Genomic DNA, 23258 nt, shown 5'->3' with positions numbered 1-23258 from the left:
TGTAGTAAAATCCTAGTGTTAGTTACTAAATTATTTTTACCATTCGTAAATCCTAAAAAGGTGTTATTGTTACTAGCAAAAACAGTTGTCTAGAGGCTGCTTCATTTTCTTTTCATAAACTACATAGCCCACAATGCACCGGGGCGCTTTCGCTACATCAGTTCACATCCGTTCGGCTCTATCAGTGCTGGAAAAGGACTTTGAGAAACTGCAGCGATGTCAGTCCAGGTTGTGGCAGCGAAAATGGCAGAGGTCGAACTCAAAGACGTTCCCACCGGCAAAGACTTGTCGGCCGGATCCCCGATGTCACCGACATCCGAGGACAAGTCCCTGCCTAAAATCGACTCGTTTGCGGCGGGTTCCTCTGGCTCTGCCGCCGCGTCCCTCACCGTGGAGTCCTCCGCGAAAGCCGGCGACAGCAGCCCGGGCTTACTCACCCCGAACGCCGCTAAGCTTCCTCAGGCGTCGGCTATGAAGCGTACCGACCCGCAGCAGAACGGAGGGGAGGCTTTTGTCAACCGTGACGGCACCGTCGCCGAAGCTCCACGAATGAAAAAGGTAAAGTGGGACGACATTTTCCTTCTTCTCCCTCCACGGTGGCTGTGCTATAGGCTTGCCGTTTTTGGACCACCACCGCGGACTCAGCTGGGTAAGCTGGCATTGTGTGACGATGCTAGCAAGCTAGCGCTGATTCCGCGTGCCGGTTTAAAGCTCTTAATTATGGGCATCCGCGCTACCAACAACCCAGAGGGGGTAATCGAGCCCGTAAACCTCAATTTAATGAGCATTTCTGCACCGTTAAGGGATATTTGAAGGCGTCCTATCGGTATCTAACTCTTCTCTTAAGTTTGACGGAAACTATAGGTCACTCTCACTTTTATCTTTCTGACAGGCCATTTGAGCTAGAAATGCTGTAAATCACAGACAACATAAGTGCTAAAATAGTTTTAGCACCAAGCAGAGAAACAAATGGGTTTCTCTTCTCTTCCAGCCACAAATAGAAAGTTACATGATGATGTGTGAACATAAAGCCACAGAATTCTACATTTCTGTTTTCAGTACTGAGGCCCTTATTATTAAGCTGATGCTGGTAGTGTTTATGGTCAATGTGAAGCCCTCACACAAGCACAACTGAGTCAGTGTCAGCCCCACAGTGAGTGTTCCCCTCTGTGACTCAGGGCTCTCCAGACTCCTACTTACTAGTGCCTGACTCAGCCTGGAAAACGCCTAGATGTGGTTCTGGACCTGTGCTTGCACAAGAACAAGATCTGTTACTAGAGCTGATGAGGGGAAAGTTGGTGTTAGAGACGCACTGAGGATAATTGTTGTTTTAACATGCTCTGGCATCTTCTGATGATGGACACGAATAAAGAAAATTAAGCTTATAATTGTATTTCTGAGTCTTTCTTCATTCAAATGAATCAGGAATAGATATAAAAATGCGGTTTGAATAATATTGTAGTTGTGACGTAGAAGCTACAATCGGCGGGCCATGAGCTTCTGGATATTCTGGATATCTTCAATATTGCTCGCCATTTTTGTCGCACCATTAATGTTAGGGTGGGGGGTGTGAGGGGCTGTAAGCTAGCGGGAGAGAGTGTAAACAGAAAGCTCTTAGTACTGAAAGAGGGGAAGGGGTGGGGTTACTCGGCACCAGCTCAGTCAAATTTCTATCAAACTCCTGCTGCTCTGCAGAAACTACATCCTGGGAAACATGTTATTTTTAATAGGGATAATATTTAAGCGTCTATAATAACACAAAGTTTCGATTTTCTTTTTGTTTCTCTATTCGAATTGCACAACTTTTCTTTTGCTGTACAATCACACTAAACCTGACCTTTTTAACATTCATAATAAGGTCTTATGGAAATAAGCATCATTTTTAAAACTTTTAGAATATATCGGGGAAAACAGTCAGATTATTTATTGACTATCGGACAATAACCATAAGCCTCCTATTGCCAAGGATCTATTGGGAAAAACATGTAATACTATCAAAAATAACATAAACCTGAAAGCAGTCGTGTCGATTACTGACTAGGAATGTAAACATAAGTTTCCCAGTGGAAACTTAGGAACAAGTATAAATTTCAAGAATAAAGTGTATCTGAAAAATAAACTCCGTTGACTTTTTATTATCGGGATGATACCGGCAAACTCAGATTATGCAAATATTGTCCGATACAATACTGGTACCGACTGGAGCCTATCCCTATTTTTTTTTTCCGCTCAAAACAGCATAAACATAATTAAAAGACCACTGGGAACGATGGGAATAGTGTTCCCAAAAGATGATCGGAGTGTCAAATTGTGTCCTGTGCTCTAATTTGGATTAATGGAGAAGATTTATGGTTGGGTATCATGGCCCTAAAAATGAATCGGAGATTTATTGAATTATGATTTAACATTCAGTATCGACTCATTTTTTATACTTTCATCACAAAACCAATTGTTATAGTTATAAAGAAAAGTAGTTTTCATGGAATCAGTTATGTAAACTGAACTAAAAGTTCAAGATTTCTTTAATAAAAATAGTGTCTAGATTTTTTTTTTGCGTTAAAAACTCATTATTTTTTAATCAATTCACGGATTTGAAAGGATCTTTTTTTTTTTTTACTGTTAAATAATTTTAATTATTAATTTATCCATTACGGGCCAAATTTAATTTGTTTTCTATACAAATGACGAAAATAAGGCAAAAAAAACTCCCAAAAAAAGCCAAAACAAGGGAACTTTTGAGAGTGATTATTTCCAAAAGGCCTTTCCAGCTTTCTCACAGATTGTTGTTCTCATCAAGTGATTTCTCCTAAGTTCGACCATCCCCAAAGCAACCCAGCTGGAATCCCCATTTGTCAAGAGCTTTTCAGTCAAGTGAAAGAAAGGACGGCAATTCAGCGAGTAGGGAAAGAGCTTCAAGTACTTGCAGCTGTCAGAGCCGGGCGGCATATGGAAGTGACCGAGCGGTAAGGGCAAACCTTGGTTATGATTCACCAAGGGGGGCAGGTTTATCAGTCAAGAAGAAACCTGGAGGAGTAATGCGACTAGGACTAGTTGTTTTCTTGGTGAAAAAGTTTCTATGTATCAAAAAAAACATCAGACACTCAGAATTATGGAAAATCTCGGTAGTCTGTTTAAACAGTAGTAAATCCACTTAAAACTGCTATTTGTCAAAAATACGGTTTTTACTCATGATGCGTTCAAGTCAGGATGATCTTAACACACCTTAAAGTCCAACTCCCATCATCTTTTGATTTATTTTCAAAGTGTTCCCAGAGGTCTTTTAATTATAATTGTGCTGTTTGAAGGCAAAAAAAAGCGATTATTTTCTAAGACACCTTCTGCAGATTGGCAGTAGTTCGTTAGAGATTCACCTCTGAGTTGAGGTGAGGACTGTTTGTGCGAAGCAAACCCCCTTCCCTTCCCTGCACTCCTGCTACCCTACAGCCCACCACACCCACAACCTAGCATTAGGCGAGCAATGTTTCTATAAAATAATAAAAAGCTCCCTTAATTTTATTCTCACTTTTGAGAATTGGACAGCACATCATCAAACTAGGTCTCACAGACAGACGTACAGCCAAAAGCAGTCGTTATTCAGTCACAGCTCTGGCATTAGATGGTGAACCTTACTGTATTGGGAGAATCTCTGATTGATCTCATGAACGCAAACATGGCGCCATTTGTAGAGCACCTCAAAGTCAATAAACATGACCCATAAGAACCCATGGTGACTTCAGTGTACCAGAAAAATATCAGAAATGGAATCTGTGGTCGACTTGGTTTGTGGTAAAATACACTTTTATTTTTAAGAACAAATGGGTCTGGGTTTTTATGGGTTAAGCTCTCAGTATCATTCGTGTCCTCCATAATATACCAATGAGGCTAAAAACTTTTGGCAGTAGCTCCTCCCACACTCTTTGTTGTACTTGAACTCTTCGGCCGTTCACGCGATCAACGTGAATCAGTCGGTTCACTAATGTGCAAAGTGTTGCATATCGGCGCAAAACTGCTTTACTCTGCTGGAATGACGTGAAGTTAGGATAGAATGTTCCAGCATATAAAAGGGTTAAACGTGACTCAAACTTTGCCTTCTTTTCTGTTCTGGGTTTCTTGATGGTCCATTTCCATTTACACTGTAGTAAATCATACCAGGGTTCACATGCAAGTGAACTTGTTCAATCATATTTGATGAAGTTACTTTGAGTAAACAAATTCCGATGTGTACCTGATGGAAAAGTGCCAATAGACCAGTTTTCTACAGCATGGCCGCCCGATTAATTTCCTTATCGAAAGGCATAAGCAAACACATAATAGAAGGAAATCTGTCTGGTTTGTTGCTCAAATAGATCGAAGTATTTGTGCTCCAATCTCCTTTGACAGAAATTCACCCAAAGTGTAATTATAGCTCCAGTCCTGCTCTGCATTATAAATGCATCCGCTGGCATCTTGCTCTCCATAATCTGTTGATTTTCCTCTGGCCAAGTGCAGCAGAGGTTGTGCGCGGCGTGCTGGCTGGTGACGCAAGTGCGTAAACAGTGCGAAAGGCAGTTGACTGAGGGGCTAAGTGAATGGCAAGCTTTTAATCCTTGCTTTTTATCGTGTCGCCACATTAGGGGATTAAAAGGCCGTCTCTCTGTTGTAGGTGAGGCCAGATGTAGGCTTTTAGCGTTGCTGATGAGCGTGATCGGGGACCTGGCTGGCTTGGCAGTGATCAACTATCTCACAAAAGTGATTACACCCTTCACATTTCTGCAGATATTCATTTATATCTTTTCATGGGACAAGACTGCAGGAATGAATTTTTGACACAGTGAAAAGTAGTCGGGTTTTCATCTTTTATAGCAGTGCAAATATAAATAAGTCAAAATATCTCATAATACAGACTTTAATAGCAAACCTTTAGCAACAAAAGTGTATACACCCTGGTGAAAATGCTCAGTGTTAATATTTTATTTTGGCTCGTTGTGCTTGAATAGTGTCCTGCGGCCCAGTTTCCGAAAGAAGGAATCGTGCTCTGCTTCAGTTCTTCCACAGTAGATGTTTGCATTAGTGTTTCCCTCAATGAACTGTAGCTCCCCAATGTTGGAGGCACTCATGCAGCCCCAGACCATGACTCTACCAACACCATGCTTGACTGTAGGCAAGGCACACTTGTCTTTGTACTCTTCACCTGGTTGATGGCACACACACGCTTGACACCGTCTGAATCAAATAGGTTTATTTTGGTCTTATCAGACCACAGGACATGGTTCCAGTCATCCATTCCTCAGCCTGCTTGATTTCAGCAAACTGGTTCTGGGCTTTTTTGTGTATCGTGTATAGAAAATGCTTTCTTCTGGGACGACAGCCATTTAGACCAAATTGATTCAGTGTGGCGAATGGTCTGACCACTGGCAGGGTAACCCCCTTTTCCTTCAACCTCTGCAGCAATGCTTATACATATATGTTTGAAAGGCCACCATTGGATGCAATGAATGTGCACTGAACCATGGCGAGGCCTGTTCTGAGTCTAACCTCTCTTTTTAAACCGTTGGATGGTCTTGGCCTGACAGTTTCAGGGTGTTGGCAATCTTCTTATTTCCAAGGCAGTCTTTATGTAAAGCAACAGACTTCGGAAAGTTGTTTGCCATGAGGTGCCATGTTGAACACCAAAGAGTCACTTTGCACTGGGGAAGGAAAATTCCTTATTCTTCTCAATTTAGACATTTTCACTTAGAGGTGTACTCACTTTTGTTTCCAGGGGTTTGGCTATTAATGTCTGTATTATAAGTTATTTTTATGAAAAAATAAATCTTCACCGCCACACCAGATGAACACAGACTACTTTTCATTGTGTCAAAAATTCCTTTCTGCAGGTTTGTCCCATGAAGATACAAATAAATATATGTAGAAATGTGAGTGGCGTACTCACTCTTGTGAGATACTGTATTTCGTAACGTAGGATCCTCTGTAACGTCTGGGGTTAAAGTTCCTTGAAGAACTCTGATAGATGAGTTTATATCCTGAATGTTTGTGACCGCTATGGCTGAGTGTTTACCATATATCTGAGTGACTTAACACAAAGCGATCACTTATGCACAGTGATGGTTTTAAGTGTCTTCATTCAGCTGTGGTTTAGAACGCTTATCCCTCTAAAGCAACATTATGTCATTCATAAGCTTGTGTTCCTGGTAGTGCTTACTAACTAACAGGCTTACCGTGACCTGTGTCAGCTCTGCTGGAGAAAAGGACCGTCTGCTAGAGAGTTATTTATCTCCAAAGGTCATCGTACATCTGGCTTTGAGTCATGAAGACCGTTCTTTTTTCATTCAAGGCTTCTCACAGTTGTTGTGACTTGGTGCCATGTAATCCTGTTCAGGTCACCAGCTTTAATATCCTCCTTAGTGACCAGTTTGTGTGGTTACACCAGCCAGTTCTTTGTGTGAACCCACCAAACATGAAAGCAACAGAAATTTTATCAAAGTCTGTGTCGCCTAATGGGTTTTTGTCAGGAGGACAAAGTATTTTTAGTGGGTTGATTAATGTCTTTTGACTCTGGCCGCAAAAGGAGAATGTGTCACTGTACTGCTCATCTGGCAGTCACCTCAGTCTTGGAGCCGAGACTCGTCTTTGCATTGGGATTACATGGATTTATCAAAAGCTCTCTTTGTTCAATGAAAAACCATCTGACCACGATCATAATGAATTTTAAGGAATCCCTCTTCCTGCTGAGTCAAAACAGAGATGAAAATGATGAAAATCGCTTTCTATTTTGCGACATGGATTAGTCAAAACCACAAAATGATTTTCTAGTTGGGTAAAATCTGAACCCATTGTGAATTTGTGAATTGAAGTTGAACTGATTCTGTAGTTTGGTCTTTTAATTTGAAAAGCGAAAACAAGACATTCCACACAATGTAAGGTTTGGAGGAGTGTTGAGTAGTAACTGGGAACTGGACTGAATGACCCCCTCCCCCCATGTTAAATGGTAAATGGCGTATACTTATATTGCGCTTTTCTACCTTCTTCAAAACGCGAAAGCGCTTTACAGTGACAGTCCCCATGCACACACACACATTCACATATGTTCCAAATAGGAAGTACCTGCTGGTTCCAAGAAACCAGAATCCTATAAAATTCCATTTAGAATTAAACTGCTATTACTCACTCTTTCTATTTGTCAGAATAAGAACTTTTGCTCTACCTTTTTAACACATTCTTGCCAACCCATTTTTTATTTTTTTTGTTTAGGATACTTTTTATGTAGTGCAAGTTATTCAAGTTATAAACTGGCCTATCAGATGCCTCAATAAAAGCCTGTGGGCTCAAATCAAATGTTTGAAAAATTTGACAGATTTTGTTGTTGCCCGCTTTGAAGTGGTACGGGTTTGGACTTCCAACAAGCTCACTCCTTATTGGCGAGAATACGACTCGGACTAATCTCTGCTTACTGACGTTGTCTGACTCCTACATGGCGATGTCCAAATCGCAAAAAATGGCGACTGAATGAACTTGATTTTGTTGAAGCTGGGAGCAACTCATTTTCATCACTCATTTTCATCACACATGACATCACCCTCGCTTCAGTTCTCATATACAGTCAATAAGTTGTAATCACCACATGTGTGGGCTTTTATTTTGGTGATGATTAGGTCAAGAATGTCACTTTTTTAAACTAATGTAATTTCTTGTAAAACAATTAGTTGAAATAAATATAGTTTATTTACCACATGTGTTTTAATTAGGAATTCTTATAAAGGTTAAAAGAAGAGATCAAAAATTTTATTAAAATACTTTATTTTTATTTGGCCATCTAACAGACAGACCAAGGACAGTTTGTCTTTCCCACCAATAAAAAAGTGTAACAAATAAAATAAAATCGTTTTATTGGTGGTTGGAGGGGCCTCTTAATGTATAGAACAGGGCGCCTAGTTCAAGTTATTGAAGTACTTAAGTGTTTTTGATGTATCCATTAGCTGCTGTTCTAAAAACAATAGCTTAAAGGCACATTGAGATCTGTAGATGTGTTAAACTCAGCTTAGCAGCAGGTCAAGAAGTGGTTGTTTAAAGTCACATCATGAGTTTAACCAGGCGGAAAAAGGGGGGGCGAGAGCCTCCCAGTGGAAAAGTACTGCAGTGATTAAGCCATCCAGACCGGATGCAATATGCAGCACTTCTCATGGTCAGAGGTGGCCTCAGGTTTTAATGGGCTCATGTTTCAGTTGATAAGTTAAATCAGCTGCACTCAAATGATTGCAGCCAAAGATTCACATTGGGGTTAATTATAGGCTTTAAAAATATGTGCGTCTTGAGATTGGCCTGCAAAATTGTAGTGTGTGAATTTTTAAACTGCAGGCTCCTGTTATGGAATTTGTCGTGTCATGAAACGGGCTCTGTACTTGGTTGGTGGTTCCTTCATTATCACCCCCCCCCCCCCCCCTTTTACAACCTGCTAATAAAACTGATCTATCTGTCCATTCTTTGGTACCATCTCCCATTCTCACATTTACCACAGCAGGCATTTTTATTTCCGATTCCTGGATGAACAGGAAGCCTCTTGTTAACCCACATAACAGCATTTTGTAACTGGCAAATCAGCAGACTCCTAAAAATAAAATACCACTTTAGGGGTTAGACTGGGAAGCAAGAGATTTTGGTTTTTCCTTTTCTTTTTTTGTTAAAGCTGTCTGGCCTCCTCACAGTCTCTTTTAGTTCCTTTGTGTTAAAACTGTGTGTGCCCTCAGTGTGCAGCCGCGTAGCAGAGGATGGTGTGAGATCGCACCTCCCCAAGCATCTTTATCCACGCCGACTTAGGAAGTGGACTGTTAGTACTTTACACCAGATAACGTTTCTCTCACCCCAGGAGACCAGATAGTAATCTTTTTATCACCAGCCAGATTGGTTTGTTCTAGTATCACGCTGGGGTGAACGAACGCTTGGATTGCAGTGTTAATAATGTTCTTCTATTGTTTAAAAAACAAATGTCTGTACAAAACATATAGGCTGTGTCCGATTTCCCTTGTTACTTATGCTGCGTTCACTCTGAATGCCATCCATAAATTTGTGTTGGACCCCTTTCTTTTGACGGGCATCAAAGTCGATGCTCGACGTTTGTCCAAAAATATCTTTATAAACTTGCTCCAGACAGGTGTGGGAGGAGCTACCACCAGGTTTTTAGCCTCATCGCTACATGGTAGCATAGACATTTACAGTACCTGAAATACACGAATGATGTAGCAAGATCAGGTTTATTTTGAAGAGCTCTATAAAGCGTAGATAACCACGTCTCCATGTCTGGGTTCATGAGATCACCGTCCCAGTACGGCGAGGTTCACCATCTACTGCAGGGCCCGCATCGGATCGACTGCCACTTTTATTGGTATTTCTATCTCTCTGTGGTCCAGTTGGACGACTCGCTGTCCTGCATTAGTCCATGGAAAGAAAAAATAGGAATACATTTGGAGAACGTTCTTAAGATCGTCTCAATGCAAACAACAAAAATATCAAGTTTGGGAGGAGAACGATCAGATTGTCTTCCATGTTTGTTGCGAATTATACCTGCTCATCACGCCATCAAGACGTCACGGGCAAAAGCCAAGTTCCTGATCTGCTGACGCGTGTCTTCTGATTTTTTTAGCTCTATGCTGAAAATGTGCTGCTGCCAGACGGTAAAACCGTACCTGAAGCTCAAAACACGCTGCAGGACCTCGGATTAAATCTGTACATTAACTTAACATTGACACTGGTTCCACTGTAAAATTTAACAAAAGTACATCTATATGTTTGCCTAAACTCTTACATATTGCCTCTATTTTTTAATTTTGTAATCTGTGCTCATCTGCTAGAAATGCTTTGCAGTAATGATGTGGTGTCGATGTACTTCCAGATAAATCTGTTAACATCAGGGCTAAACCACAGAGCCACTTTGCTTTACATGTTTCTCTTAAAACAATCCCACATTTAGCCGGAGTCATGATACAATAGAAAGATAGATGACTTTATTAATCCCACAATGGGGAAATTTCATTTATCTGTGGTAGCAAAAACGACATTCAGAAATAATCTATATAATATAACATCAAAAAAGGACATCACAAATGACATTCATGTTAAATAATTAAAAAATATTATTAAAATTATTATCAAAAATGAGATTCTTATTAAATAAATAAATATTAAATATAAAATAAATACAGCTGCAAAAGTGTTGCAAGTTGGTTTACAAGTTGTTTACAAGTTGGTTTTTGTAGCACAAATAGTTTATTTTTCGGCTGAATTTACCGTAATTTCCGGACTATAGAGCGCACCTGATAAGCAGACACCGCAACTCTTGCTGCTTCATCACCGCGCTGATCAAAAATCCCACACCGTCACAGCTCTATTCCAAACAGTGCATGTGGCGCGGCAGTAACACGGCAGCAATATGGTAGTAACGGCACTAACAGAGCTGGTTAAAAAAAACATACCGGTGCATGCGTGCCTCTGCGCGGCACGCGCCACCTGTGCAATGAAACCATGGAAGTCTTCTTCCTCAGTGTCGGATTGGAATAGCATCAGATATTCTTCGGCACACACTCTCTCTGTCTCGTCTTCGTTGTCGCTGTCAAATTCACTCCTGAGCTTGTGCTGTCATCTCCATCACTCAGCAGACCTGCTTTTCCAAACCCGTTGGTGATGATGGTGGATTTTTTCACACTGCTTTTAACGGTTGCTTTTAACATGAAAGCTGCGTCATGCGTTTCTTCTTGCCTTTTCCATGATGGGGGTCTGTTTATTCATTCACAAAGTGGTAAATTACATTAAACTTGCGTCTTCGTTGACACATATACTATATGCCACATGTCTTACTCTTATCCTTTCCGCTCGAGCGCCCATAGCGGCCGTTAGAAAAAATGCATGAAAAAAAAGAAAAACATGCATAAATTTGCCGCATCATTAAATAAGCCGCAGGGTTGAAAGCGTATGACAGAATTAGCATTTTATAATCCGGAAATTACGGTAAATGATAAATGCACCTTTTCAATAAAAGGAATCTCACTCATTGTACAAAGTATATAGACGCTAGGGTTTTCAGTTAACAATCTCAAAACGGTGACACAGACAAATCTGCAGCTTTGTGCGCGCAGATGGCGAATGAAGCAGGAAACAGCAGTTAGATCTGAGCCTGTCTTTTCTACATCCTTCAACGGTCACTGGTATCTGCAAATGCACCATGACTACCTCGTATTCCCCAAAGATTTCAAAGACAGACGGGAGTATCAGTTTCACTCACAGACATGAGTGCATTTTTTGGCAATGAACAAAAGGTAAAATGACCCCAGATAAAAATTGATGTTTTTTGGATGCCATGTTATCAGGCATTCCTACTTTTAATTTTATTTATTTTGCTAATGGCAGCTGAAAAAGTTTTCTTTTTAAGCAATAATTTGAATAATCTTAATGAACAATTAAAACAAACCTAAACAGTGCTCACTCTGAAAGAACTGTATTGTATTGCCCTTTGCAGTTTTTAAGTTGTGATCACCCTGTAGATTTTATTGTGAACACTTGCATCGTACCTCAAACTTGACTAACCGGCCCCCCTCAAAGTCGTATTTTTGTTACATTAGTCATTCTCGAAGCCAAGGTTACGGTTTTCCACATATATATCTGTAACCCTTTTAACAACGGAGCTGTCCCCGACGAGACAAGAAATTACACACTCTTTGAAATGCCGCAACTTTTCAACCGTTGACGTGCTTAACGTAATTCCAACAGTTGCTGAAGCTGGGAAAAGAAGCTTTGGAGTGTCACAAAAGCTTTTAACACTTTTCTGAGCTTCAGAATCTGTTAGAATCACGTAAACCACGCCAATGGTCAAAAGGTTAAGGTAGTTCCAAGATTGTCGACACTGGAGCAACAGTTCCAGTCTTTCCTTTTTCCAAACATGTTGAATCCCTTTCGGGGTGACTAGATTGCTGGAGCCTCAGAAGAACTATTTTCTGTATTGTTCTTCCAAAGCTTCCCATGTGTGAAGTTCTATGGTGGAACTGTTCGAAATTTATAGCCGTCCTGTCCCATATGCTTTTTGTTAAAGATCCTGACCCGAAACGAATTTTAGTTCTTGTTCTGGCCACCTTCTGTGTTTCGCTTCTTGCAGATTGTAGGTCTTCTTTACATTTTATATACCGTAGTTTCTTAAGGTTGTCTCTTGTACTCTTGACTTTGGGCTCATTGGTTCCATCATCCAGTCACCCATTTCATTACTTTTCTTTGAATCCTCTAAAAATATAAAAACTATTGGATCTTGGAGTTGCTGCACAGCAATGACCCGTCATAGTTCTTCAATCTGTTGCATTTGGCTGCAATATTGAATTTGTCAAATCCGGATTAAGGTCTAGTATTCAAAAAATGGCTAAAGAAGGAATTCCTCTTGAGGGGTAAAATCTAACAGACTGTCTTTTTGAGTATTATTTTTAGCACCTTTTTAATGATTTTCTGTGATGCCTGTGTCAAAAAAAACAAAAACCCAAACTTTTCTGGTTTGATATTGTCAGGCAGTCTTTCCGTTATAGTATTCCAGCGAAGCCATTTTTACTTTAACTATCCTTTTAATGACTGCTTCTGCGCTTCAACAATTTCTGGTCAAAGAACTTCCTCCCTTGTCATCTCACTTTTCCACCCCTAATCATTGATGGCAAATTAAGTTATTTACTTTTCAACCAGAATACTGTAAATCAAGCCATAACTCATTGAAACAGTTACCAGAACACCGGCAAGAGGAGGGCATTGAGTTTTCCAGGAACCTGGATTGATAAGATGTTGGCTTAAAGTGAAACTTTAAACCATCCTAGTGCAGCCGCCGTGGAGCTCGCGAGTGAGCGCCGTCAAGTCGGTGTGTGAGTTCCGGTGCTGAGTTGACATGAGGATCAAGAGACGCTATCGAACATTAACTCCAAACTCGCCATGCAGCACGAAGAGGAATGCAGCAATGCGGTCCAGCAGCAGCGCAGACGAACAAAGGGCAGACATTGTTTTAAAAAAAAAAAATAGCTTCCTCACAAAGGACCTCACAAGGCCTGAAAGGGACCCCCACTCATCCACCCATCCGTCCGATCTGCTTCCTATGAGTCGGGCCAAACCGCCACTTCACAGCGCACAAACCCCCGGAAGCCAGAAACATCAAACAGCGAGAAAACACACAAAGCCTTAAAAACGATTTCTTTTAAATGTGTTTTATTATAAAAGGATTAAAAAATATTAGTTTCAGCCACTTTTCATTGGCCACTTCCAATGAAAAGTCTATGTAAATGCTCATAAATGTACTCTTTGGGTTTCCGTGTCCAAAATTTCTGTTCATGCGTAGCTGCAAACATTTTTAGGACTGATTTCTGGCTGGACATGTGAAACATGCGTTGAACGTTTAAACCAGGTCAAACTTTGACCGATCATTAACTTGGATTTGGTTGTGACTTTAAAGCCTGAATTTGCATTCAGAAAATGGTAAAAAGGTCCTCTAATTTTACTACTTTTTAAAATTTTTATTCATTTGGCTAATGCGGGACAAATCGTTAAACTGGACCACAGAGACTGAAATAACGGTGGAAATGGCTTTCATTCAGACGCAGCTCCTGCTGCAGGAGTGGAGCTTGGCGTACTGGAAGTCTCTGGGTGATCTCATGAAACCAGACATAAAGACATTATTACTGATGCTTTTCTAGAGCTCCTCAAAATAAATAAATCTGATCTCTAAACATCATCCGTGTCTTCCATACATTGTAAAGGAGACATACACAGACACTGCTCCATGTAGCAATCAAGCTAAAAATATCTAGTGGTAGCTCCTCCCACACCGGGGCGTCTGGGGCGTGAAACTTATGAACACATTTTTGGACAAGCATCGAGTAGCGAGTTGCCGCATGTCCAAATGGAGGCGGCTGGCGGTAATTTGAGGAAGAAATCCCTTTCGGTGTGAATGCAGCTTAATATGCACAAATGGAAACTAACGGGCTGAACAAACTGTGAACTAAATTTCTTTAATTTAAATAAATATTTTTCATTTTTCAAGGAATAAATGTTTTTCTGTTACAACTATTACCAAAAGGAAATCCTCTTTTTGACAATTGGATAATTGCTTCACATGACTAATTACACCTCCACTGTTGACCCAGTAATGGATTGAAACAAATGTAGAGCAGCAGTCGTCTCCATCCCCAGCCTGTGAACCTTTGATGTAATTATTCCTTTCCCTCCGGGAGAAATGATTCAAGAGGAAGAGTTGAAGAGATAGTCAAGAGAAACGACAAATTACAATTTGACACTTGGACAATTGGGGTTTTCTTTTGTGACTGTCGCAATTGTTGAATTTGAAGCCTAAATATATCAAGTTTAGTAACAGGACATTGACTTATTGACAGTTGTAACACTGCTGTGCAATTAGTTGGAGTACAAGGTGAAAAGTATGTTACCACGATTTCTCCTTTTTAGATGAAAGAGTAAAACGTCTAACCTTTTAAACAGGCAGGTTAATGATGAGTGATCACTTTGGCATCTGCGGAAATCAGGGTTATTTGACTTCTGCTATCGACTGGCCTCACTAAGCCTTGGGGCTTTAAAATGTGCCCTAGTTCGGTCTACACGGGCATAAACTCTGTTACACAACTTTAATGATTTGTGTGTCTGGGCGATGCTGTAGACTCGTGTGTATGTGTGCACACTGAAGCAAAAAACCTTGTTTCTAAAGTTGATGTAAATAGAGAATTTTTAATATTTTTTGTGGAATTCGAAAGCTTTTAGATACTTTTGAAGGACATGTGCAGTTTGGGGTCTGGTGGTTTTACCTTGTGGAAAGGGTTGGGGTTTCAGGCTTTTTTGTTGTTTTGTTTTTCTGTCAAGTTGGGTTTAATCTGTCACTGAGCCCGTCAGTCATTGCCTGTTGTTCCGTATCGGTGTTTTTCCTCAGGTTTTTTTACTGCAACTGTCGGAGCATATCAGAGGGACAGGGGTGGCTCTAGCTTGGCCTTCAACATTTCCACTGTTTTATTACAGTGCTGCTCTTTGCAAAGAGTATTCCAATCAGATAAAGTCATTTCATCTTTTAGCCGAGTGGTTTATCTCTTCAATTATAGTGTGGAATTATGGATCTGAAGTTTACAGCTCAGCAGATTGTGCGGCTCTTCTATAATACAATCGGCACAACCTAAAAAATTCTCAGTGTGCAAAGTGGAAGAGCAATAAATGGCTATGATCTGATTCTGCTGGTGACGTTGCTGCACTGAGCCTGCTGAAGCTCTGCAGCACAAATTCCCTAGAAATGTATACTTGTTTATGTGGGCACGTGTTGCTCCAGTGGTAATTCTGAGTGTTTCTTGTGCATGCATGGTATGTTGGTTATACAAGGGTGTCTGACTTGTTACAGTGTGTATGGGCACCATTATTTACAGTCTGAGCACTTGTCTCTGTATATAAATCAGGAGGAAATATTACATCATCAGTAGCCTGAGGGTAGCACACTGGGCCCTGATGTGCATCAATGCTCATTTTCCTTTTAGTTTGTTGGCTGCAACTAATAATCTAGAAGAACTTTTTTTTTTTTCACTGATTATCGCTTACCTTTTCAATAAAGTCACAAACCTACATTTGCTCTAAGAGGGAAATTGTTCTTCAAAGTCATAGCAACAGGTCTGAACATCTGGTTCAAGGATTTTTTTCCCCATCCTTACTCACTGACCTTAAACAGAAGTGTGCATTAGCTGTCTGTTCATGCACTTGTGTATGCACATGTGTATCTTAAAAGTTAGTGTTATATTTTTGTATATCTCCATTTGACGTTATAGACGTAGCCCTAACGGTTAGCCTGTCTGCCACTGTTCTTTGTGTGTTTTTGAAGCAAAATGCGTATTCTGTGTTTAAGGTACTGTCTCTGGCTACTGCTGCCATGCAGGAAAGGTCTCCTGCTGCAGCTGCAGCTTCAATCTGTCAAAGAAACAAAAGCCATTCAGGTCCTTTCATACATGGCTAATCTGTTACACTGTAACTTGCAAGTTTCAGTGACACTTGGAAGTCCACATGATTGGTGAACCAAGATCATGAGACGCTCAGAGTACACCGTGACTATTATACGGGTTCACAAGTTTTCACTAAGGGGGATTGAGGGGCGGGTACATGAATTAGATGAAACTGCATCTTTTTTTTGGGGGTTGGATTATTTGATAGCATTTTGTTCTAAAAAGTATTGTATTCCTGTGAAAACCTTTTTTTTTTAAATAAAACTTTTAACATTATTTTATTTCTTTTCATTGTTGATAAAAAGAAAACTTGGTGTCCAGATGAAAGTTGGATGCTTTTAAAATGGATATGATTAAAGTTGGTTGTTTCCTTAAAACTAAACTGACCAATAAAAAAGTCTGAGTGAAAGCCTAATGCTTTTTTCAGACTATCTGCTATAAAGTCTTTAAAACCTTATACCAACATAGTTTTAGAACAATTTAAAAAAACAACAACAATGCAGACATAAAACCTATGCATATTTTTTATTAGATATTAGAAAAACATTTTTTTTTTCAGCAGACTCCTGGCTAGTAAGTTTTTACTTCCTGACTTTTGGAAAGTTTGTAGCAAAACCAGCTAAATTTATTTATTCATTACAAATGAAGTAGTGCAAGGACTAAAAATGCAGTACCACCTTTAATCCAGAAAAAATAAACTGCATCCACTGCTGCCTATCTTTCAACATAGATTCAACCAATCCTGCTTTGTCATACTACTTTTACCTTTGTCCATAGTCCAAATTGTTTCACATTTAGGCTATGTTTATTGTTAATAGAAAGTTACAGAAAGATATTTATCCTTGAGCACAAAAATAATGTTGGGGCTCTTATAAATTTTGACAAATCTTCAAAGTATTGCCTCCAAACTATTGCAAAACTCTTACTTCTCCAGTAAAATAAATGTAGCTCAAATCTAATGGAGATTTTCTTTTAAATGTGTTTTACTTTTAAACCTTGTATGCTCAGGTCAGCTTGGACTTTGATCTCGCTTCACTTGGTGAAACATGAAGAATGTGAAATGAAAGGAGCTGTGTGAGCTGTGGTGTTTTTTAAGACTGGGATAAATGACAGAGGAGAGAATTTTTATGTTTTAAGGGAAAGCAGGCACCTCTCTGTCTGTCTGTGACAGTCTATTCACATTTTTTCTTTCACACAAACAATAGTAAGCCAGGAATAGACACTGAAAGGGCTGGAAATCATGCCCACAAGTCCTGGATGTGGCGTTTCTCAAATCCTTGTGCAAAAGGCCTGCGACCGACATGAAGAGAGCGTCTATTTCAGTGTTTTTCAACCAGTGTGCCGCGGCACACTAGTGGTCAGGTGTGCTGTGGGAAATTGCCCTCGTTCACTGATTTAAAAACATTTCCCATCTCCAGGATCTCAGCTCTTTGTTCATCCAAACAAGCCCTGATAAAACACTGATTAGTTAGGAATATGAAAGATCGTAAAACACTTTTTTCTTTGTGTATATTTGATTCTATTAAACACATTTTGATAAGAATGACGGTACCGCGATTTAGCTGTAGCTTCAGCTGTTTTCGGAAAAGTCCCGCCCCTTTAACTGTCTCCACCAATCATTCTTGGAGGCTTAATCACACATCATCAGTCTGACCAATAGGAAAGTGGTTATAGTCTTCACTTCCTTGTTCTGTTTCTGCTCACAAAGTCGCACAGTTCCAACAAACATACCAGCTAACACTCGTCTTTAGCGGTGCAGCTTTCCACAGAATCCTGTGTCAGACCGTGGAACAAGTGAACAAAACAGTGAAGCCCAGAGACGCCAGTTTGTTTGCTATCGGCAGCTGTTCGCACTACATCTCCCATGATGCATTGGGTTAAAGTAACAGCGTCTCAGCGCACAAAGAGTCGTCCTTGTTAAACGTCTTGAAACCACAACGAACACACATCAGTTTTTAAATCTTCTAACTTAACTTTTATTACATCTTTTAGAAAAAACAGCTGCAACTTCCAGCTGTTTCTGCCACAATTATCACAAAAATTCATGTGAGATTGCAGAGAGGCTGTAGATCAATACAGACTGAGTTTCTCCTTTTTTAATTTTTGGATGCTGGTGTGCCGCAGGATTTTTGTCAAGGTTAAAGTGTGCCGTGGCTCATAAAATCTTGAAAAACACGGGTCTACTTCCTCCACTGATCACCGTCGGTGGGACAGCTTGAAAACAAGACGTCTATTGCTTTGTCTTGAAAGGCCAGAAAGACTGGAAAAACAAAAAAAACGCTGCAGCTGCAGGAGCTGGTACTAAATGTAAAGGTAACAAGATGTTACCTCACGTGCTTTCCTGTGGAAGTCTCCTAGGAGCTCTTTGTATTGACCTTTTTCACAAAAGACTGACTCACAGCAGAGATTTATTTGTTCCTTTCAAATAATTTGATCAACTGAGTTTAATGAAGTGACTGTGATGGGACTGCCAGTAAAGCTTTCAGTGTTAGTGCTTGAAAACAGGGATTGAAAATAGACTTAGATCTCCAAAAATGACCCACACTTCAACATGAAAGCCAGTTAATGCTTTAACACCATAGCTGTCGCTGGCGACACCTAAATGAAACGCCTTTTGACATATTGTAAATCTTTGACCATTTACGCAATCACCACAGATTAGCAGATTCTTACGGTACATTCACACCGGGCATGTTTTTAGTTCAAGAACACTCTGAACAAAAATTCTTAAACGTTCCGAATATGGTGCTCACACTGGATTGTCGAGACCAGATACTACTGCATGTACTTACATTTGGAAGAGGTTTGGTGCAAAATGTCATCAATCTTGCTCCAGACTTTTTCTTTCACAGTTCTATTCCGAAATATGAAAGAGTTGGTCTCGTAAAATTCTGTCCAGGCACAAGCAATTATTAATTTCTCCTCCATGATCAACGTTTAAATGGTTGTTACTTCCGTGAATGAAAAGGAAGTCCGAGTCCCTGATTGGAAAGTTAAACTGTTTTAACTTTTAACGCACGTTCATCTCCACTTTTCCTACAGAGCCCAAAAACCAACTGAACAACCTGCAGTTTTCCCCTCAAAAGGGACATAGCAGGTTAAAAAGATGAATGAATTTTTAAATGTCAATTTCTTTCCAATAAGTACAAACAATTGTTTTTACCTAGAAAACAATATAAATGAAGTGAATAATTTTACTTTGGAACTTCCACAGTTTTTGAAGTCCAGTGGATTTATCTGGCACCAAAATTCCTTTAAAAACAAGTGCAAAGAAGTGATGTAAAAGACTTTTTTTGCAGCTGAGAGGATCTTCTGCATAGAGATGGTGCAGTATGACATTCAAATTTAATTTTCTCCATTGAGACCTGTGCACCCGCACAATGACATGCCAATTGCACCTTTTTGATTAAGAGCGACACAGGCTTCATGTTAGTCATTAATAACATTGAAATAGACCAGATTGAGCTGCTCCTTGATGGACAGTTGATATTTGGTCAAAGTGTGCTAAATATAGCAATGCTAATCAGCTAAGAGTAGCTTGTTACATTCATCTGTTCATGCTCCATGCCATTTCCATGATTGAGGACATCCAACAGTTAGATGATTGGATTTGTTTTTGAGGATTTGTTTTTTTAAGCATTTGTTGCTAGAGATGAGCTTTAAAGAGCACATATTCATTTATCTTCCTCTCTATTTGGGAAATGAACATGGATTTTTAAATGACACAGTTGCATATTGATTCAATTGAATTCACTATCTCATCTAATCTAGTCTGGATTTTGTTTTTTCTCATTTAGTTAGGCAACTATTTGCATGTCCTTCCTAGATATTACATCAAAATATGGACTTTTACTGAGGAGAGATTCCAAAAACTGTGACAAACTTTTTTGATCTAGATTTCTTGCTGTTGCTTGTCCCTACATCCACACATCCATTCATCCATCCATTTCCCAGTTCCATTTTTTATCTTCCTCAGGGTCGCATGGTTGCTAGTGCTCAACCAGCATCTATTGATTACATTGGTCGAAGGCAGGGTACACCCTGGATAATTTGTCAGTCCATCACAAGACCCTGTTGGTTGTCTTAGCAAATGTTTTGATTGAAAATGATTGAAAAGAAAATGTTCTTTCTTTGGTACTGTGTACTGCTTCAAAATATAAATCTCTGACGTCTTGGGCTATTTCATTCTCTTAGACAAGAAAATTGGCCTCACAGATAAAGTTACAAGAACAAAGGTCCTTCTGTTTCAGACATTTTATACGGCACCACAAGCTAACCTTAACCTCTGTGACGACCACATAGGGCTCTTCCATTCCACAGCAATAAAAAACAAAATTTTGACCAAAAGGGGGAATAGACAAAAATGTTTTTAAGTAGTCACAAAAAGTAGAATAATGCATCTGAAGCCTTTGAAAGAACTGTTCCTACAATTAGCAGTTATAAAAAGAGTGTGGCCATTGATGTCAAATAGACCCAGGTTAAGTACCACTGTTTAGTCTGTCTCATATGTTTTAGAATGGCTCTTTAAAGTTATTCACTTTGCACATGAACCATGCCCATAGTTTCAAGCAATAGTAAATGGAGCTGCTTTGTTGAGCGAGGCTCCATCTCTGGACAGACAGGCTGAGACACGAGATTACACAGCAGTACATGCCGTTCTGGGTCACAGATATCCGTCAATAATAGTCCCCATTTACTTGAATATTTTAGTCATGTTTTCTGGTCAGACCTAATAATTCTTTTATTTATTTATTTTTAAACAACCCAATATTACTATTAATACATTAGCAAACTCCCTCAACACACAAATGGCAGTAAATCTGGCTGTGGCCATTGGGTGCTGCCATTTCACATATAAACCCACTACTTGCACAGAGAAACTCAAGTTCTGCACCCTTTTTTTTGGCTATATATCATTTTTTAGTTCTGCATCAAAGCGCTATGTTGTTCAAAAGAATGATACAAGATGAGTCAGTTAAATTCAGTTGCTTCTCTTGTGTCCTGGTTTTGCAGAAACAAAATGGGATGCCAAATCGCCCCAAAAAAGACCTCAATTGAGGAGGCAATCATGCTGTTACTATTCCTAAGTCAACAGCGAGGCTTTTAAACATGGTCAGGATGCATTTTATTAGGATGTATTTGCACTATGACTCATTCTGTTATGACCATAGCATTGCCATAAAATATTATTGGTACATAACAGCATGTCACAACCTTATTGGAAAAATTTGCAGAAACTCAAAGGCGATAAATAAAAACTCTTATCTTTTCTCTATTGCGTTTCTTTACAAGGAGTTTGCTTTGAAAAATACTGTACTCAGACGCCAAAACTGTGAGTTTCACCTCTCCCATCATTTCTTAAACCATCGTTTCATACTGTGGTTACTTCTTAGAGATGCAAATTAAGGTCTATTTTAACACATTTTATTCCTTAACACAAACCGAGGCAGTAGCCTTCATAAAAAGAGACATTTGCTGGTCTCTAAACCTGGACGCAGGAAAGTGACGTGCAAAAGAAGCCACACCAGTCCCTTGAACATTGGACTGCGTCTATGGGCTTATGTTTTTTTTTTTTTGGCAATTGTTTACTGTGTTCTGAATGGCTCTCTGGTTGGATTATAATAGGAGGTTATAATTGCCCAGGTCTTGCAGGCAAAAAAAACAACAAAAAAATCCCTTGGTATTTATCATACTTGTACTTTGGGACCTATAATCCTGTCTCTTGAAGTAAAAGCAATGCTGTTATTTTGCAATAAATCAGGAAGGAGGGATATAAGAATTCCACCTTCCAGCATCCCAGAAAATGAAGCTTATTTTTTTATGAAGGTTTTTTGCTGTGTTTTATATGTAGACTCATGTATACTGCAGTATTTATAGACTGTGCAGAGTTAAATCGGTGGCTGTTTGATCTATATTTATAATTGCTACTATAAGGTTGAAAGGCAGTCTGTTCTTATGAGCGAACCTCCTGATTGTTTTTTAGTCACTCCTCTCTCACTGCTTCTTAAATGCCTGTCAATTAAACATTCAATTTCTGCTGAGTGACAATCTGTGGCTAATGGCCAAGAGGCCGTTTCCAAACCATTAAACATTTATTTGCAACATTGCTGTTCCATACCATTCCACAAAATTAGAATACATTCAGCACTAGTTAGCAAATATTCGAGGAGTAAATGCCCCAAAATTGTATAAAATTACTTCATTTTCAGACACTTGTATCCAAATTAATATACAGGTTTCTTGCAAATTGGGAAGTGTGGGGATAGGTGTTGTCTCCAAGGAGACAATGATATTTAAACTGAAAGGTGAACTTCTGGTCATAGATGGGTTAATTCTGGTTGTGGTTACTCATGTTGAAGCAACTTATGTTGGCTTGTTTTATTTATGTGTTTCAAACAAGATTGGGTTTAATAGTGATTCCGTTAACGCAGTTAATGTGTAGCAGTGTCAAACGTTTGTGTTTTTTGTTGTTGTTGACAGGTTCAGGTGTTAGCGCAATAACAGTAACAATTTAAGCAGGATCAGTCTGTCTTTTTTTCCGTGTTGTAAAAAAGGTTGGGAGTTTCATTTATTGTGAATGATCAAATGTGGTTATCATTTTTACGTGTTATAAACAAGTTCTAGAGTTATTATGAATGCAGTTAAAAAAGCCTGATTGACTGACGGACTTATCTCTGGCTCTTTTGTCTCGCTTAATGTGCCTTATAGTTTGATACAAGTTTGAAAATAGACAATTCATGATGAAACAAAAAGGTTGTTTTAAAAAAGCCGGCGCAGTGATACAAAACATTTTAAGCTAGGTGACCGGAACTTCTTTTTTCACCGAACGGTTATCCTGTGCTAATCATTCTTTAATACACACCCAGCAGCCAATCAGAATCGAGGATTCACCCAGACCAGGGTATAAGGACAATATAATTCCTGAGTGAAATTAAGGTTACCGTATATTCCAGACTATAAACTGCTAGTTTCGTCACGAACCTTCGACCCTGCGGCTTATTTAATGATTCGGCTAATTTATGCTTTTATTTAACGGCCGCTAGGAGCGCTTCGGCAGTCTCAGAGGGGAGACTGCCTGCGTAGTTCTATGTCCAGAAACAAGCGCGATTGCTTTGACATATACACAAGCAGCCAAACAGCATGGACCTGAGTTCAGTTGTCAGACACTTAAGTCATGGTATAATCGATATAGAAGAAGGATTAGTATCTATCATTTTCATAACTCTTTGTATTGCTAAAAAAACAATTGTTATAAATTGGAAAAACAAGAAAAATATACATATAGGTCTACAC

General features: G+C 39.5%; 1 protein-coding gene across 1 annotated transcript in view; it reads left to right on the top strand.

Annotated features, from left to right (window-relative positions):
* The first annotated feature begins 129 nt into the window (after positions 1–129).
* Positions 130–23258, top strand: part of LOC101159714 (putative adenosylhomocysteinase 3) — a 51060-nt gene continuing 27931 nt past the window's right edge. The window contains exon 1 of the mRNA XM_023952640.1: positions 130–558. Within this exon, the coding sequence (XP_023808408.1) occupies positions 217–558 (342 nt within the window). The 5' untranslated portion in view covers positions 130–216. The remainder of the gene's footprint in view (positions 559–23258) is intronic.

This window comes from Oryzias latipes, chromosome 23 (assembly GCF_002234675.1).
Source record: "Oryzias latipes chromosome 23, ASM223467v1".
Lineage (NCBI taxonomy): Eukaryota > Metazoa > Chordata > Actinopteri > Beloniformes > Adrianichthyidae > Oryzias > Oryzias latipes.
Note: the sequence above shows the minus strand (reverse complement) of the source record. Positions and strands in the feature narration are given on the sequence as shown.